Genomic DNA, 18,286 nt, shown 5'->3' with positions numbered 1-18,286 from the left:
GGAATTTGTGGGGTGTGACAAAAGGCAAGCAATTTACCATAGCAGACACAGAGCAGACTTATCTCGTTATCACTTCTACAATCTTAACTTATGCTACGACAAGCGCAATCACATATACACAAACACCAACCCGAAAAAGATTAGATAGCCAGAAAGAAAGAGAGCAGATGAGGATACACGGCCTTGCAATACCTGGCGCAGTCGGCCGACCAACGCAACCCAGGATGCTTTGTTGGAGGTCGGAGGGAGAAATACTGGTGTCTAATGTGTGGTAGGTGTGGTGTGGGGCAATATGGGTGGTTCGGTGTCATGCCAGAGGAAACTGTGATTGCGAATCAGTACGATGCTCTTTTGTGCGTCCAAAGAGGATGAGATCAAGGAGTGGCAAGAGAGAGAGAGGAGAGAAGATGTGTGAGGCAAAATATCCCTAACCTAGTCCTGCATAGGTCTGCTAGTGTAGTGTGTACCTCCGTGGGATGCTCCGCTTGAGTGTTCCCACCTCAAGAGTTGTCGCGTTATCTCCGGCTTAGTCACTTTGCCCGGGCTCGTGGCAACGTGTTCTCCGCACTGGTCTTCCAGAATAGGCACGTCTCAGTCGCACAACAACCACGAGTGCCCGTCACTTGCTCTTCAGAAGCAACAAAGAGCTAGCGACAGGCAGAACCACAAAGAGCCAGTGATGGGCAGAGGTGATGAGGAGCATTGGAGTAGAGTGCGAAGCAGAGAGGTAAAGAAGAGGGCGAGTGGCTCCGCGATCCGCCTTTTATAAGCCCCGGATGGAGGGTGGGATGACGACACGAAGCGACACAATGTGACCTAAATCCCGCTTCTCGACTGGGTCACTGTGGCCCCAGCCACACCCGGACTCCCGGAGCCGGAAGCGGTCTCATTCGCACATCCGGCGTGACACGGTCCTGTCCCAAACTCCCGGATTACTCTTTCCTCTCGCCGCACGTTTTGCCGTGTTCTGGTGACTGGGCGAGGGTCGCATCAATCCCGAGTGCCCACCCAGGACACCCCCGACGAGATGCGGTTGGTGCTACTAACTTCCGTTGCTCGTCCCCTCATCACACAGTCCGAGTATCCTGAGTCGTGCAGCACGCCTCTGTTTAGTGTCAAATTGTATCGATACAGAGGTACGAGGAGGTGCGGGAATATTTTCCCCTTGTGGAGGAGGTGTTGGTGGTTGAGGTGGTGAGTTTTTGGTGAGCAAGGTGAGATGCTGTTGGAAATTGTCGTGCAGATTTGAATGAAATAATGGCGCGCCATGCGTGTGTTGTACAGTGTTTGTTCTTATGTTGATTCTCTCACAAGAGGCTGCGTGGTGTCTTTGCTATTCATATCGTGGTGTGTCTACTTGCTTGCCTGATTTGTATCATGGCTAAAAGGAAAGGGTTGGAATAGAAATCAGAATAGAAGATATAGTTAATAGATGGAGCTATTCGACCCACACAACCCACTTCGGCCCATTAACCCACTAGACATGAGGGGAAGGTCTGACTGCATGAAGACTCACGGAATATCTGCCTGGGGATCACTGTATGTTGGGTGGCATTGCCTTAGATGCATGCGGTTTTGCAGAACCACAACATTATATACCAACATGTTGGATATGGATGTAAGAATTTATTGGGTGACTTATTGGCCTAGCACATTCCTCAAGGTATACAAAAGGCTGCTGTAAGTAACGGTGCTGTGTGTCATTCATTGATTGAGTGAGTGAGTGAGTCTGTACTGGTTCTCATATCTACTGTAATCTGTGTACCCCAGTGAGGCTTTCCATTGTTAATGACTCTGTGTTGTTACTTGCATTGCCCGGTGTAGTGTTGCAGGAGGCAGTGAGTACGGGCGACCCAGAATTGGTACAGTTGGTCCTCCAGTTTCGTGATTATCAGCGAGCTGTCCAGCGTCTGGAGGGTATTCCTCGCCTTCTCGATACATTGCGCAAGGTGCTGCCTGGTACCCTCGTAGTCTTGCTATTTTGCCGTTCTTCAAGCTAAGTCTCTTTTTTTCCTGATCATGTCCATCAGCTTCAAAATGACTCCTTGTAGATGTTGTTGATGTGTGCTTTTGAGAATTCCCATGACTATTGCAAGCTATCCCGTCAGGGTGGTGCTCTCTTATACTACCCTGTGGTGAACTCTCACTGCCTGTTCAGTCACATACATTTGTTTTCTGCAGGCGCAAGACTTTTTTGTGGAAATGAAGTGGGAATTCACAAGCTGGGGTGAGTTTCCGTTGTGTTGCTTGCACCATCAGGATGTTTAATGGCTCCTTTCAAGGAGTTTTATGAGGTAATAGGTTTTGCTATACATGCAAGGTTTGCATGTTTTTCTGATTCGTTTTTGATCTACATGCTTTTGCACAATTACTTGTACCATCCTGAGTTTGTTATTATAAGAAAGGCGCATGAGCTAACATAGCTTTGATGTCCGATGTAACTCCCTTACCCAGTGCCACTGGTGTCTAGGGTATGCCCCAGCGATGTGTACCGGGTGTGGAAAGCAGGAGCAAACCTACGTGTGGATACCACCCTGTTGGGCTTCGAGCGCATGGCTTGGATCAGAGGAAGCCACAGTTTTATCTTCAAAGGGCAGGGTGGGTGGCACTTATGCTTCACATGGGCCTCAAATTAACGAAATATTGAATAAAGTTACTGCATCAAATAGATGTCCTATGACTGCCTGAGACAACCTGTTAGCATTCAAAGCAATACCGATAGAAAATGATAATCAATAATGTTATTAATCAATATTCCATTCACTTGCATATTCACATTGTGTCATTCCCTATTCATTCATTATCTTTCTTGTGTTTAATTTAGAAAGCAACGTTTTTCTCATATGATAGATGACTTGTCTGTTTGAGCACTTTCTATCCTTTCCACACGCTCGTGTTTATCGTGGAACCTCAAGGAGAGCTTTTTCACACCCACATGAGATGTGAAGTTTGACGGTGTGGTTAAGTTTAATTAGTTGAGTTCACATGTTTAGGACTTGTGAATTATCTTGATGGTAATACAGTGTGGAATCATCAGGTTTATTTAATTTTCCCACCTGTTATACCTAATATATTTATTTATCAGCAATGCCTGATTATGGTGCTGTTTATTCTGGCCAGCACTCTGCTGATTCGTCCTTGGATTGAGGACAGCAAAACGCAAGGGAAAGGCCGCTCGGGTTTGCCATGAAAGCTTTTAAGTGAAGTAATTTGTTCATATTCAAGTGATTTGTCAAATCCAAATGGTACAAATCTCAGAGATCGCAATCCTATAAACCTGAAGATGGGAGCTGATTGCCCCCTGTTTTACAATTTGTGTGTACAAAATTAGATGTATCAACAATCTAAGGTATGCTGACGATACTCCTCTGTTGGCAGAAAGTAAAGAGGACTTCATGAAACTGCTGTAGACAATGAAGAAGGAAACTGAAAAAAACTGGTCTTTATTTAAACCTAAAAAGTCTAAAAACTTGTCAACTGAGAAGATTGAGGTTTTGAGATTTGGAGACAATCATGTGGAAGTAGTGGAAAGTTTCATCTTCATTGGTTCTAAGACTGAAGTGAGTGGAGAATGTGGAGGTGAAATCGAGAGACGGTTAGCGTTGGGGAGAACAGCAATGTCAGGATTGACAAAGATGTGAGAAAACAAACCAAGAGGAGTCTGATGAATACTCTGGAATTTCCAGTTCCAATGTTAGTTGCAATTTTCCAGTTGCAGTTGCATTACATCAATTGCCCGCATGTAATGGCCATGCTGACGCAAATGATTGATAAAATGGAGGCAGACCAGGCGAGGCAGGACAGAATGGGAGCCAAGTTGACAGTTAAGATGGGAGTGGGCCTGGCCAAAATGGAGGCTGGCCAAGCTGAGCTGACAGCTAAAGTGGATACGGGCCAAGCCAAGCTGCAGGTAATGGTGGAAACCTAATGGCGGTGCGGAGAGCACAGTGGGGATTGACGGTTAGGCAAGTTAGGATGTGTAGTGGCAGAGTTAGAGTGGCTTTCCCAGGGGTCAGTGAGTATGGCTCTGGCTTGGGGTGAGTCTATGGGTGAGCAGGGGGTGCCACATGATGGAGCATGCTTGTGCAGGGACCCTGGAGGCTAGTTATGATGGGATTGGCATGCTCCGCCCAGGCTTTGTGGAAATCCTGGAGAATTAAAAGGAAATGACACAGATTGTGCATGTTTCTTCGCCCCAGAAAGCTTTGGAGAGAAGAATGGGGCTGAAAGGCAAATTTGAGGAAGCGACAGATTCCCTGTGAGCCCTGAAGAAAGGGAGGGTGAATCTGTGAGGTAAATTCACATGTTCCCCCCTGCTCCGCAACGATTATTGGCAGAAAAGTGGGGGTACTGGGACCATCAGGGAGGGGTGCCATTGGGACCTTGCGGAGCGTGCATGGCAGCCCATGCAGCATTGACGGAGGCTCGCGTGGTGCGCATGGCCAAAGTGGATGTGGTCGACTGAAGCAGTGGGATCTCCATGAGTGATCCTGCAGAGGTCCCACGACATTGGTGTTTGGCATGGAGGCTGAGGCTGGGTTCTCCGTGTGGAATCCATGTTGCCTAGGGAGCATAATCAGCAGGGCTAAGATGGTAATCGGCAGGCTGATGGGAGACGATATAGTGAGAAGGGATTTGTATATGTGATTTTAAATTGACAGGGTTTGAATTCTTTTTCTTTTGAATTGACTGACTCTAGCATAGATGCCTTCCTCCTTCTTCTTCCTTTTATTATCCCGACAGGATTAGAAATGAAAGGAGGTGAATGTGAATGAGGTGCATGGACCTCAATTTTTGAGTGATTATTGATTAAATGAAAGGTGTGAAGAGGGTGTGAATGAAGAGGAGAAAGAACATCCCCCTATGGAGAGGAATCCCCACTCAGTTTCACGATAGAGGGGATTCAGTTGTTTTGGAATGTGGATGCCGTTCTGGTGTTGGTGCTGGTTGTAGCAAAGTTCATTTTAATTGGCACAAAGGTAAAATTGATGGGCTGGGGTGTGGCTCATTGGGTGTAGGTTTTGGCAGAAGGGAACCCTGGGTGCTGGGTGCACACTGGCCTGGAGCAGGCCATGGGCCCAGATGGGCAATGCAGATTTTGGTGAGGTCCACCCGGGTACCTGAAAAGAGGACGGAGAGAAAATTTGCAGGTGAGACCCAAAATTGTAGAGCACTAGCGAGCGGGACGACCGGTAAATTGTTTACATTGAACCACAGTGGAGGGGGGTTAATCTATCGTAATAAATGTCAGTGTGTATCTGTCTGTCAGTCCGTCTCCTCCATAGCTCCTAAACCATGAAACCCAGCACTGCCAAACTTTGCACGCAGACTAAGGGAACTCCAAGGTGGTGGATGAATGAAAAATGGGTGTGTGGGTTAATTTACTCACCTCTTTTGAAGATAATTGAGGGGGTGCTCAACACCAAAAAACAAAATAAGCCTTACCAAGATGGCAGCACGCAATCTTGGTCAGCCCTCTTTCAGTTTGCTCGAGTATTAAGCCCTTTTGGGGGGGGGGGCTGCTCAACAATGCGTTGACTTTGAATAGGCCGCAATGGTTTTGTAAGGATAAAGTTTTTTTTTTTGTTGTGTTTTTTTTTCACTTTCCTCATATTACATCAATTGCCTCATCATCCTACCTATGAATCGCTGGATACATTGCAATACTTATAAACGCCCGGAGATGCCAGCGTTTGTGGCTTTCTTTCATTTCCTCACGTCCCATAACCTCGAAAATCTCTTGATCTCAGCCAAATTTCAAAATTTAAACATCTTTATTGACTTCAGCAGTAGTTCCGACTGTTAAAAAAGAAGTGTTAATTTGTCCAATTTGGGCAATGCTTAACATTCCAGGCGTCTCCATGTGCGTGGTGTTCATATAACCGATCAGCGATCACTTATCGCTTGCCAAACCAGTCATTCCTTATCAGCCGTTTAGTTGCAGTGCTTGCTTGAGTACTTAAGTCACTTCACTTGGTGAGTGCTCTACAATATCTGCACTGTCACTGAACATATAGATAGACTCCTTCTTCAGGGCCCATTCACCTGCATTTGGCCATGCAGTGCATTGGGTGGTGTGTCGGGTGGTGGTTTGCTCGCTGAGAATGTACAATTTTATTTTACACCACGTTTCCCCTTTTTGTACGATCTTTCATCATACTTCGGCTGAGATAGATGCATTTAAAAAATGTAACGTTTCATTTTTTAAAGTTTCTTCAACTCTTTCATTGGAGTGCTTGCTTTGAGCGCTCTTCAAGCTTCGATCTCAACAAGCTTCCGTGCAATACTGTGGCGCGGTTCTCCATGGGGACATCTCCGGAGTGAGGAAGGCAAAATAAATTGGATGAATACGATCAATAGAAAATCTTTCAGTTGTTAGAAAGCAATGAATTGCCACATCACAGCAGGATGGCCAAGAGGTATGCATGCTCGCTCTAACTCAAACTCTAAGCTGTCTAGCATGGGTTCAAATCCCAACCCAGCTATAAGTATAAACTGTCAACCCGGTGTTTCATAGGTAGGGTGATTCATCAATGTGTGTACCCTCTTTCAGATGGATGTTCAACTGGATGTCACAACTGCTGGAATCCCCCCTCCCCCTTCTTCTCCCTCTCCTTCTCTCACCTTGTCCCTCTCTCCGACCTCTACCTCCCACCTCTCTCCCTATCTCTCCCTATCTCCCCCTGCTCCCCCACCCCTCTTCCTCTGTGAAGGGGACTGTTAAGTGCTGACAGTCTAGTTTGGAATTTACCAGGTAGATAGTGTGAGTTTTTAATGCTCCGCCCGGTTTTCCGAAGAACCCGGCGGCGGTCAAAAAGAAAATGTTGCTGTTTCGGCGCGTTTGATCATCCTTCCCTTCCCTTCCCCTCATGCCACCTTCCCTTCACATCACGCTGCCTTCCCTCGCCCTCCCCTCATGCTTACCTCCTCCCAAGCTCCGTTCTTCTCTCCACCCCCATGGACATCTCCAGGCGGTCTCAAATTGCTGTTTTAGCTGTTTAACCATTTGATTCAATTTGTTTAATTCTGCACTACTTCCCTCCCTCCCCCCAACCCCCTTTCTCCACAAGTTCCACTACCAAACACAAGTCAAGAACCCCTCCCAAACCCCCTCCCCCTCCCCACTTCCCCCTCACCCCTCTCTTCTCTCCCACATTCTCCTTGCTCCCACCCCTCCCCCTCCCGTGTGTATAGCAATGTCTGGTGAGGAATCTCTCTCCTCATCCTCTTCCCCCCCCTTCCTCACTCTTCCTCATCTCCTCTGAGCTCCCCTACCCCTCCTGTGCTTCCCTCCTCTCTCTCCCTTCCTCTTTCTCCCCGCCCCCCACCCCATCCCATAATATTCCTTTCAGCGAAGCAATGGGTTGTATCTGCTAATGGTAAATAATAAAGTGTTTTGTGAAGTGTTCGGTTAGTGAGAGATAGCAGTACTCCATCAGGCTGTGGACAAAAGCATTGTGTGTGGTCAGGAGCTCAGGTGGGCCGAGGAAGGACTTTGCACAACGGAGGATGCCCAGTCAGCGAATGGCTTTGGAGGCCAGGTTGGAAATGTGGCTTTCCCAGGAAAGATCATGGCAGATAGTGAGACCCAGAAGCAAGAACTTCTTCCTGAGGATTGTTAAGAAAGTAGATGGGGGGTGGGGGGGGGCAGTCCGGGTCCAAACTGCCCTTTCGGAGAGACATAGTGAGAGTGTGAGATTTGTCAGGCTTGAAAGACATGTTCCACGTGTTGGACCAGTTCGTGATTTTATCAACATCTGCAGAGAGTGAAGAAGCTGCTGCTTGCCAGTCTGAGGGATGACAGATGGTACGGCAGAGGGTGGAGTAATCAGCAAAGAGATAACAAGGTTTTCTGGAGAGTCAGAGAGATCATTGATGAAAACCAGAAAAAGAACAGGGCCCAGAACGCTGCCTTGAGGAACTCCAGCCTGGACAGGAAGGGGGGATGAGAGAACTCCATTTAGGGCCACGCGTTGGCTATGACAGGCGAAGAAGTCTGCGAGCCGTGAGTGGAGATGGCCTTGGATACCATGGGAAGAGAGTTTGGTGAGCAGGGCAGGGTGCCAGACCGTGTCAAAAATTGAAGACAAACAGTGTGGAGTTGGGAGGTACAGTTGGGGGGCATTGGGAAAAGTGGGCAAAATAGGAATTGATGGTAATCAGGAGAGAATACAAATATAAATGATTGTACACCGAGATGGGGAAAAATGGGTAGGTCTCGAGGAAACCCGGGAAGACAAGGTCGACAAAAACTCAAAATGCACGATTTTTGAAACCAAACCGAACTAGGAACACACAATAAACATGCAGGTGACAAAATAAACAGTTTTAAAAACCTGACAAATAACGACCAGAAACTTAACTTTGAGAAAATCGGCAAAGATACCTGAGAGAACCAGCCGCAGCCTCAAAATCCGGAACCGGAAGTAATTGACTCCAAATGTTTGTATGTCCATCACATATCATGAAATTCTGTCATCTCACGAGATGTTTCATTGTTGTTTCATTGAAACTTCTGATTTTATCCCCCTTTCCATGCATGGTGTATTATTAGTTTGACCTGCAATTTTCCTTTGGCCATCATACTGCTTAATGAACTGGCCATTATGAAAAGTTGTACAAAATCTTCTCGGTGGCTCAATTGGGAAATGTATTTTAATTCAAGTTTTTTTTTTTTTCTTTAGTTTCGGCTCATCGTGGAGCTTGTACATAAGATTTGAGTTTTTGGTTTAGATGGGAATGCTAAATGGGCCCAACCTCCCCGCCTCCCAAAAGATTATGGTAAATCGAAAAATCTACACTTCATTGTTTGTGATTATACAATTGCAATTTATTCATTAAAATAGGATGGCCCACTAATTATGCCGTTTGTTGTAATGAGTGTTCCTTTTAATGGGATGCTACTGGACACTCCTAGGCTCCTGGATTTGGAATTGATCAGTCTGTCCTCATGCTGTGCCCGTAATGCTTTCCAGAGGATGGCGGTGCACTGCTGATGGAAGTTGACCATGACAGGCGTGTGGTCTACGTGGAGACTCTGGAACCTGCGGGAGATGAGCATGAAGAGCTTCTCGCTGCATGCCGACCCTCGGCTGAGCATGTGGCGCACCGGCTCACCTCTCCCCTCGTCTCTACACACATAGATACCCAGAACATACAGTTTGAAAGGTGACACCAAAATACCCCTTCTCCTTTCCTCTGTGTTTGTATTTTTTCATTTGCATGAGGGCGAGTGAAGCCGCCCATCATTGCAGAATGATGCAGCACTTGTGAAATGTATCATAGATGTTGCTTCTTTTCTGTGTAGTTTATAGGCAGTGTCACAAGGTTTTTGTTTTTTCTGCCCAGTGCTGGGTGAGTTTCCTGATCAGGACCCGTGAAAAAAATGTCAATGCTGTTGGAATAAAAGTTGTTTTCTTTTATCTCTGAAAGTTTTTGAAAAAGGTAAAAATCATTAGGAGAGCATCTGAAAAGCTTGCTTTGTTTCAGTTGGGAGCAGTGTATTAGAATTCAATGAAAAAAAAAAAAAACCTTTTCCTTCTTCTTGCTGCATCTGCTCACCGTACGTGTTCCCTTTTCCAGGAACATGAGTGGAATATGGGGGTGGCGCAGCGAGAAACGAGAGACTGTTAATGGCTATGAGACAAAGGCAAGAGTTGACATTGGAGGGGATATGCAAAGCAAAGCAGTCGTGTGGAAAGATATGTTTGGTTCAGATTAATGATAAAAAAAAACCCCGTCAGTTACAGGCACCCACTGTAACAACCTGCACTCATTATCTTTGTTTCTGAAATAATCTTATCACAATTGTATAATGTTAAAATTGTTGCATGGTTACTTCCCCATTCTGCAGGTGTACAGTGCATGCAATGTGGAACTTGTGACTCGTACACGTACCGAACACCTGTCGGAGCAGGACAAAGTGCGCAGCAAAGGTGAGAAACCAGCAACTTGAACAAGGAACCGAGCGGTATTAAGTTTGTGACATTCATCGTATTTCAGTAAAAATTGGCATTTTTGCATTGGATTTGAAGGAACTAACTCCGTGATGCCTATTACCTCCGTGACGGAGGTTATGTTTTCATCTCTGTCTGTCTGTTTGTCTTTTTCTGTCTGTGAATAGGATATCTCAAACAGTTGTGTATGGATTTGGGTGGAATTTGGTGGAGAGATTGGGTGTGTGACGAAGACAAAATGATTCGGATCCGGATACTATAATTAACTTGGCCCACCAGAGGTGGACGAGGTTATGTTTTCACCCCTGTCTGTCTGTCTTTTTGTTTATTTGTTTGTGTGCAAGATATCTCAAAAAGTTGTGGATGGATTTGGATGAAATTTGGTGGGCAGATTGGGCGTGTGACAAGGACGAATTAATTTGATTTGGGTTAAGATTCAACTCCGGATCCGGGCAGAGGTATCCACTCTACCGAGTGCCCTTTGTTTTTTTTTTAACCCTTTGAACCCTGAGCTCCTTGGACTTTCGGCTCCCCCACTTGATCCTGAGAGAAGAGGTCAGCCGCTTGGGTATATGGAGGTTTGAATAGCTGCCGGTAAACCGGCCACCAGGGTTCATAGGGTTAAGTGGTTCTTCACCATTGAGAGATAGGGTCAAAAACGATATACAGTAAACCCTCAAATATCGTGCGTTTCGACCAATCGCTGGCAACCTAATTTGTTATCGCAGGATTTCATTTCGACCAATCGCCCATCCAAAAATCTCATTATCGTGGGATTTCATTTTGACCACCATCTCTTAAACCATGATCTTTCGTACCCCTGTTAATCCACCCCAAACCCATTTCCATCATATTCCCTGCTCTCCTTCCTGAAAGTCCCTGTAGTGTCCATCTTATTTACCCCGTGTACCTCGCCCCATCGCTCTCCTTTCCACAGATTTCATGTGTCTCCTGCTCCCTTATACGTTGTGTGTGTTTACTCTTATACAAGCCTTGACATAGTGTGTGTGTGTGTGTGTGTGTGTGTGTGTGTGTGTGTGTGTGTGTGTGTGTGTGTGTGTTTTTAAAATCACAGTTTTTGAGCTGATGAGTCATCATTTGCATCCCGTGCGTGAACTCTTACCTCCCATTACGAGCCTTGTGGTGTTCCTTGTGCACTGTTTTTAATGAGCCCAAATGTAAAGCGATGGACAAAGTTAGTTGTGCCAAAAGGCAGAGAAAGGTTATGATGTTGGGCAAAAATATCAAGTTGTTAGATAGATTGGCTCGAGGAGAAAATGTGGCATCTGTGCGGTCCACCATTATGGGGTCAATGATCGTCGGAAGAACTTTCCCCATTGTTCTCTTCCTCATTTGTAAACCTTCATTATCTTTCAAACCTCATTCCAAAACCTTCATTTTCCAACTCTGTATTCAAACCTTGTTTCAGACACCCAGATTTGAACCCCTGTTCTCAAACACATTCTCGTGCGCAGCTCCTGAAACAAATTAAGGCAAAGAGATTTATGATGGAGCAAGTTTTTAACACCGACGAGATGATGTCATCTCGTTCGTACCTTGCTCTCCAAGCAGGGAATATCGTAATTCCAAGTAAGGTGATTTAAGGATCATGTTACCCTTCTCCATTGTTGGTTGTAGCAATGCTGCAGGTGCCTTCGTCGTAAAGCTAATGCTGCTTTTCCATTCGCTGAATCACCTTCCCAGCTCACCCTTCCCCGCTCAAGCTTCCCCCACTCTACTCCACCCTCCTCCCTGTAGCAGCATCATCCCGAGCTAAGTCTTGTGTTTTCTATTTACAGCAGAGTACAATGCATGTATGTAATATGTTTACTCTCACCCACCTCACTGTTTTGCAATCAATTTACAAGGTAAATGTCTTGTGTTTTTGTTTAATTTACACTGTATTTATTGTATTTACATGTTTATTTCAATGTTAACATGATATATATTGTCGCGGGGGTGGCAGCCCAGGTTAACCGTTCGACCCAAGTTGTGGTGACGGGCGATTAACACCGCCAACTCCCTGGGACAGCCGAGCGCTTCCTTATTAAGAGGAGGCGGACACATTGATCAATGAAGATTTTAACATGTGCTCGAAGGGTATGGCGGAGGGCAATGGCGGACGGGCGGAGGAGTACGGAGAATGGAACGGAAACGCAGGAGGTTTATCCTCAAAGCCAATACAATTACACGAATACAGTTTCTTCAAAATAAACACATTTAATGAACATTCACAAATATTAACAAGGACAATAATTCAACAGCTAATAATAATAATAATAATGGTATGAAATAAATAAATCCTACAGTCAAGGCCTCGCACATGCAGACTCAAATACAAAGTGTGACAACAACATGAAAAGAAAAAGTCTCCTTTTCAAGTATACTGGAACTCAGCTTGGCCCAGAGCTGGTCCTTGTCGAACTTGGAATGGGGAGCGCTTCCACCAGCACGTGCACATGTACGCAAATGGTGCCGTCACTTCTCTCGTGGCAGGGTAGATGTACGTCAGGCAATCTGTAAGCAGCTTTCCACACGAAGCCTGAAAATGTGCCACCTTCCTAGTGCATTCCTCACACCAACCTCGTGTGTGTGTGTGCTCTGCCGATCTCCCTTTCTATCCAGACAGAAGCCTCCCACAATCCACAGGTGCGCAAGCCTGCCTGCCCTCGACCTCAATCACACAGATCTCTCTTTCTATCCGGTCGGAAGCCTCTCACCAACCACACGTGCGACCGATCTCCATTCCTATGCAGTAGTCCGAATTTCCTTGCAATGCACCAGCCTCTCCTCCATGCTCTCTCCCCTGTGCGTTTTGTTGTGGTTTCAGGGACGCATTTCCCAGTTTTACTGCCTGGCTTGAAATATACAAAATATAGGGAAAATCACAGAGGGCAATCATGTACTGGGGAACTTATTCTTACTCCCTAAGTTAATTAACACCGCACCACCCCTCGTGTGGTGACTCATAACACTTAAGCTCACAGATTCCCTCACTTAGTTACATCCAGATGCTTTCTACTCGTCCATGGACCAAGCAACTCCACACAATGCTAAATTCCTGATTAAATTCTTCTATCTACCCCCACAACCGTAAAAAAAAAATATATATATATATATATATATATATATATATATATATATATATATATATATATATATATATATATATATATATATATATATATATATATATATATATGTTTGTTCAAATTGTGACATGTTTATTTCTGGCTGCCATCGGTCGTCCTCGATATTTTCTCAAAGTCCTGGAACTGAACCCCACCCTCTTTCCATTAGCCCTTGGTGTCCATGATTGCGGTTTTAACTATCGCGACTTTTTCCAGGAACCGAATCCCCTACAATATTGGAGGGTTTACTGCATATCACGATATCTCAAAAAGTTATGGACTGATTCTGACGAATTAGTGGACAGGTTGAGTGTGTGACAAGAAAGAATTGATTCAATTTTGGTGAAAATCTCGATCTCATAAATATATATATATATTTTTCAAGTGATTCTTCACCACTGAGAGAGGGAGCCAAAAACGATATAAAGCATGATACTTCAAAAAGTTGTGTATAGTTATGACAAAACTATGTGGATGAGTTGGTTAGGTGTCAATAACAAGTCAATTCAAATTTGGTTCAGTTCCGGATCCAGATGCGACCTATTGGTGCGATACAAAATGTAAACTGTTCAACCTGGAAGAGTTCAAACTGCGAGCCTGAAAATGCAGAATGATTGAATGTCAAGTTTAAGACATGATCAATTTGAAAAAAAAAATAACCTCGTGTGGAAAGATGCTCTGCTCACAATGCACAAACGATTATGTATTTTGGTAATTTGTGGGGTTCTGCCCAATAAATTTGTCAAATAGAATCGCACCAGCCTGTCTTCATACACATCACCCACACCTTGCCCACACCTCTTGGTCTTTTGACCAAGGGACAATTCCCCTATGTCAGGTCAGGCCAGATTAGATCTGTGACCTGCTACAGGTACCATGAAACCTGTACTAACCTGTACCATGGTCGGGTTGTTGGCGACTAAACCGTCTCCGCCACCAGGTTTTTTGGTGAGGAGGGTGTTTGGATATGGACACCCAGCAGGATAAAAAAGAAAACCTTTCAAAGGGCGGAGGAGCTCCTTTTCACCAACGCCATCCATACCTAGTGCCCAACTGTGTCTGCGGACGTCCTCCTGCAGTTGGGTTACTTTTTATTAGGAGGTTGGTGGCAGGATTTGCACTCCGGCCACCGTAAAACGCTTCATTCCGCAAAACACAAAAACACAAAAGAAATCTGAAAACCCACTCCGTGGGAGTTACCTCCTGTGCAGCTTCCCTTCGCAGGGCAGCTCACCGGATGACGGGATTGGGGCAAAGCCTTCGGGACCCCCAATCTTTGATGATAGGAGGGAAACCACGAGGGTAACATTCCCGGGTCAGATTGCGGGAGAGTGTGTTGGAGTGGTGCTGAGGTGTCGTCCACCAGACGGCGGTCTCCTTGGGTTAACCTGAGGTGGTCCCTTCGGGTATGTGTCTGGAATGTCCTATCCCTAAGAGAGGATGATCACCTGTCTCTTATCATCTGAGCTCAAGCGTTTGGACATCGGGATTGCAGCTCTCTCTGAGGCTCAGAGACCGGATTGCGGCGAGATAATGGTGGCTGGTTACACCTACTATTGGTCTGGTCGCTCTGATGGTTACCATACCCAAGGAGTTGCTGTAGCTGTGTCCAATAAGCTGACTCCAATGATAATTGAGGTAACACCAGTCAACGAGCGTATGATGAGACGAAGGATTCGTTACTCCTTCGGTGTCATTTCCGTGGTCTCTGTCTATGCACCGACTGAGACGAGTGATCTCACCTTAAAGGATGTATTCTACGCCACGCTCGAGTCTGTGGTTGATCCCCAGACAAGATACACTTCTAGTCTTGGGGGATTTCAATACATCGACTGGAACTGATAGGGATGGTTATGAGACATGTGTTGGTCCCCATGGGTCGAGAACTGTGAACCTTAATAGCACTAGGTTCCTTGACTTTGCAAGAAGTCATGGACTTAGGGTGGCTGGTTCAAGGTTTCAGCGCCCACAAGCTCATTGCTGGACTTGGTATTCCAATGCTGGCAGTATGGCAAAGGAGATTGACCATGTCCTCATTGACGGTCGCTGTAGGATGATCCAGAACTGCAGGGTCTACCGGAGTGCTCAGTTCCTCAATACTGACCACGGGCTTGTTGTAGCAACTCTGAAGTTGCACCTTAAATCCAGGAGAATGGTACCATCCCAGCCTGGGCTGGATGTTGGCAAGCTCAAGGATGAGAGGGTAGCTGAGGAGTTTGTGAGCAGGCTGAGTGGAGATTTGGGGGTTCTGGGTGCTTTGGGGGCTCCTGAAGAGTTTTGGAGTGCCGTCAAGACCACCGTCCTTGATATTGCCGGTGGATGTCTTGGAACTCACCAGAGGGCCAGGTTGAATGGCAGAGTTGAGCTGTTCAGGAAGCTGAGGCTTAAAACTTTACGTGCACTAAGGGTGGACAAGGAGGCCTATGTGCGAGGAATCTGTGAGGGGGTAGAGCATCACCTGTGGCCAAGTGATTCTCGTCCTACTTACTGGGGAACTTCGCGCATTGCGTTCATCCAAGCCCGTCCCCCAGTGTACTGCAGTTAGAGCAGAGGGTGGTTGGCTCTTGACAGAGGAGTCCGAAGTGAAGGCTCGCGTGGCCGGTTACTTTGAGCGATTGTACTAGGCTGATCCCCCAGCTGTCGAGTTGGACGTCAGGGGTTTTGCAATCCCTGTTGCTGACCCTCCAATCAACTGTGGTCCACCTTCACTTGTGGAAACACGGGCTGCGGTGAACCGGTTGAAACGGGGTAAAGCTCCAGGAATCTGTGGCATCCATGCTGAACTTCTCAAAACTGGTGGAAATGCTACACTCGTGTCGTTGCATGCAGTTCTGTGCTCTGCCTGGAACACAGGCATCATCCCAACTGACTGGAAGAGGAGCCTTGTTGTCTCTCTCTGGAAAGGGAAGGGTGATCGCCAAGACTACAACAACTACCGAGGGGTGACGCTGCTCTCATTGCCAGGCAAGGTCTTTGCTCGGATAATTTTTGATAGGGTTCGCCACCATCTGCTTGAGCACCAGCGTCCAGAGCATTCAGGCTTTACACCAAAGAGGTCAACGATTGACTGTATCCTTGCTCTTCGGGTCCTCACTGAACGCAGACGAGGGTTTTGGCAGGGGCTGCTTGCAGCCTTTGTTGATCTCTGTAAACCTTTCGATTCAGTGAATCGGGATCCTGGGCAAAGTCTTCCTCTCGGGTCACGCCCACGGAGGCGGGCCTAATAAAGAATGTATGTTATCCTTTCTTCTGGTTTATACAGCCCACTGCGCCGCCATGGCTGGCACACAGCCCATAGAGATCGTAATTGGCCTCGTTGCACACCTGTGAACATCTGCCTCTGTCATGGGAAGTCCACACCGAGCCCTGCCCACAAGAGGTTTTTACATATACATCATTAATTAATGTGTCCCCTGTCTATAAATTACATCCGCTGCCTCCTCAGCATCACGTGTGACAAATGACTTGCTCTGACAGATCCTTGTTACATTGCAATCTAACCTACGTGAAATACACAGACCATAATACATTTAGGTTCACCGTCTCGCTATGGATCCCTCCCTTTTCCACGTAACAAGATATTGAATATTATGGGAAATGGTTTTTTGAAATCATGATGAGAAAGCTTGGTGATGATTTACCGTATGTGGACTCGACTTTTATAGCCGACCGTAAATATATGCTTCTCCATGAGTCTTAGGTTGTTATAAAAGAAAAAAGGAAGGTAATCTGAGATTTAAAAATGGTAATTGATGAGTAATTCTGTTTATTATCTTGCCAAAATGAAGTTTTTGCAAGATATGTGTCAGCTTGTATGGTTTTTTTTTTTGTTTTGTTTTTTTTTGTCTGTAATCACGTATAAAAAATTCTGCAGAGCAGTTATCATTGGAAATTTTTGTAACTTCGCATATCAGAGGCCTATAGAGGTCCCTTTCAGCGCATAAAATTTTAAAGGTCAAGGTCACTTTGTCGCAAATCAGGGGAGTCGACGAAACCCTTATTTTGTGAGTAATTTTGATCGGATCGTCTTCAAACTTCATGGGAATATAGTTCATGGTCTGGCGCTCAGCTGATTATTTTTTGGTGGCGATCGGCCTTGACCTTCATGGTTAGCGCTGGAGGTCGAAAGTTTTGACCCCAAGGTCAAATTTTGAAATCTTAGATACTATATCAAGTAATACCTCATTTGAAATCGCTTGATAAGTGCTTTCCAGATCTGTCAAAAGTTTGACGCTATGACGTCATGACGAAAAAACGGATTTTTCATGAAAATTTTATTTCCTCAGTTCTCATCAAAATCTCTTGATATTTCATGTACAACGGTCCTGGAGAGATACCATTAACCGTACGAAAATATATAGGTCAAGGTCAAAGGTCAAGGTCACAAAAAGGTCAAGCATCAAGGTCGACGAAACCCTTATTTTCTGAGTAACTTTCATCGAATAAATAAGTCACTCATGTTCACATTTTGGCAAGATGCTGGTCACCCTGGGGGTGACATTGGTTTGTTTATTTATTACCCTCGCCCAAGGATTCAGAGAGGGTATTGCATTTGGGTGAGTTTGTTTGTTTGTCCGTCCGCACAGAACTTTCTTGATTTTCTCCGCTACCGCTTGGTGGATTGAAACCAATTTTTCACCATTGATGCAACTACCCGTATAGAATGTTTTCATGATAATTATGACATAATAGGTCTCGTGCTGTGGCAGCGATATTGGAAAAACAGAAAAACTTTGGACCTCTGTATCTCTGAAACTGCACAAAGGAAAAAAAAATTGAAACTTGGCACAAAGCAAGTACTCCTCATGTGGAATGAGTGTGATTTTTTTTATGACGTCATAGGTGCCCTCATTATGACATCATAATTGCACATGTAGAACGCCACATCCAACCAGTATGAACATTTTTGAGTGTCATCTGGGGATAAAATGGTCCACAGAAAAAAAAAAAATCGTGATGTCATCCATCACGTGATTCGGCAGCCATATTGTTAAAAAAAAAACCTTCAAAAATCTTCTCTGAAGTGGCTGTACAGATCGAAGCGAAACTTTACATGTATGACCACCTGTCTGTGGTGAGGAACAAAAGTTTTACATATTTGATGTCTGGTCACATGGTTTGGCAGCCATATTGGATACACCACTCAAAAGAAATCCTGGTGAGGGTTTGCAATCTCTGCTCTTTCTCTTGTTTATAAAT

General features: G+C 45.4%; 1 protein-coding gene across 3 annotated transcripts in view; it reads left to right on the top strand.

Annotated features, from left to right (window-relative positions):
• LOC147028267 (ankyrin repeat domain-containing protein 13D-like) overlaps positions 1-18,286 on the top strand; it is a 110,352-nt gene that overhangs the window by 63,395 nt on the left and 28,671 nt on the right. For all 3 annotated transcript variants that reach the window (XM_085878519.1, XM_085878520.1, XM_085878522.1), the window contains 6 exons: positions 1,825-1,949; positions 2,182-2,227; positions 2,455-2,598; positions 8,976-9,168; positions 9,583-9,649; positions 9,854-9,935. In XM_085878519.1, coding sequence (XP_085734645.1) covers positions 1,825-1,949; positions 2,182-2,227; positions 2,455-2,598; positions 8,976-9,168; positions 9,583-9,649; positions 9,854-9,935 — 657 coding nt within the window. The remainder of the gene's footprint in view (positions 1-1,824; positions 1,950-2,181; positions 2,228-2,454; positions 2,599-8,975; positions 9,169-9,582; positions 9,650-9,853; positions 9,936-18,286) is intronic.

Source organism: Eptatretus burgeri, chromosome 4 (assembly GCF_056783735.1).
Source record: "Eptatretus burgeri isolate ZD-2024b chromosome 4, Ebu_testis_v1, whole genome shotgun sequence".
NCBI classification, from domain to species: domain Eukaryota; kingdom Metazoa; phylum Chordata; class Myxini; order Myxiniformes; family Myxinidae; genus Eptatretus; species Eptatretus burgeri.
This window is presented reverse-complemented; position numbering and strand designations above follow the sequence as displayed.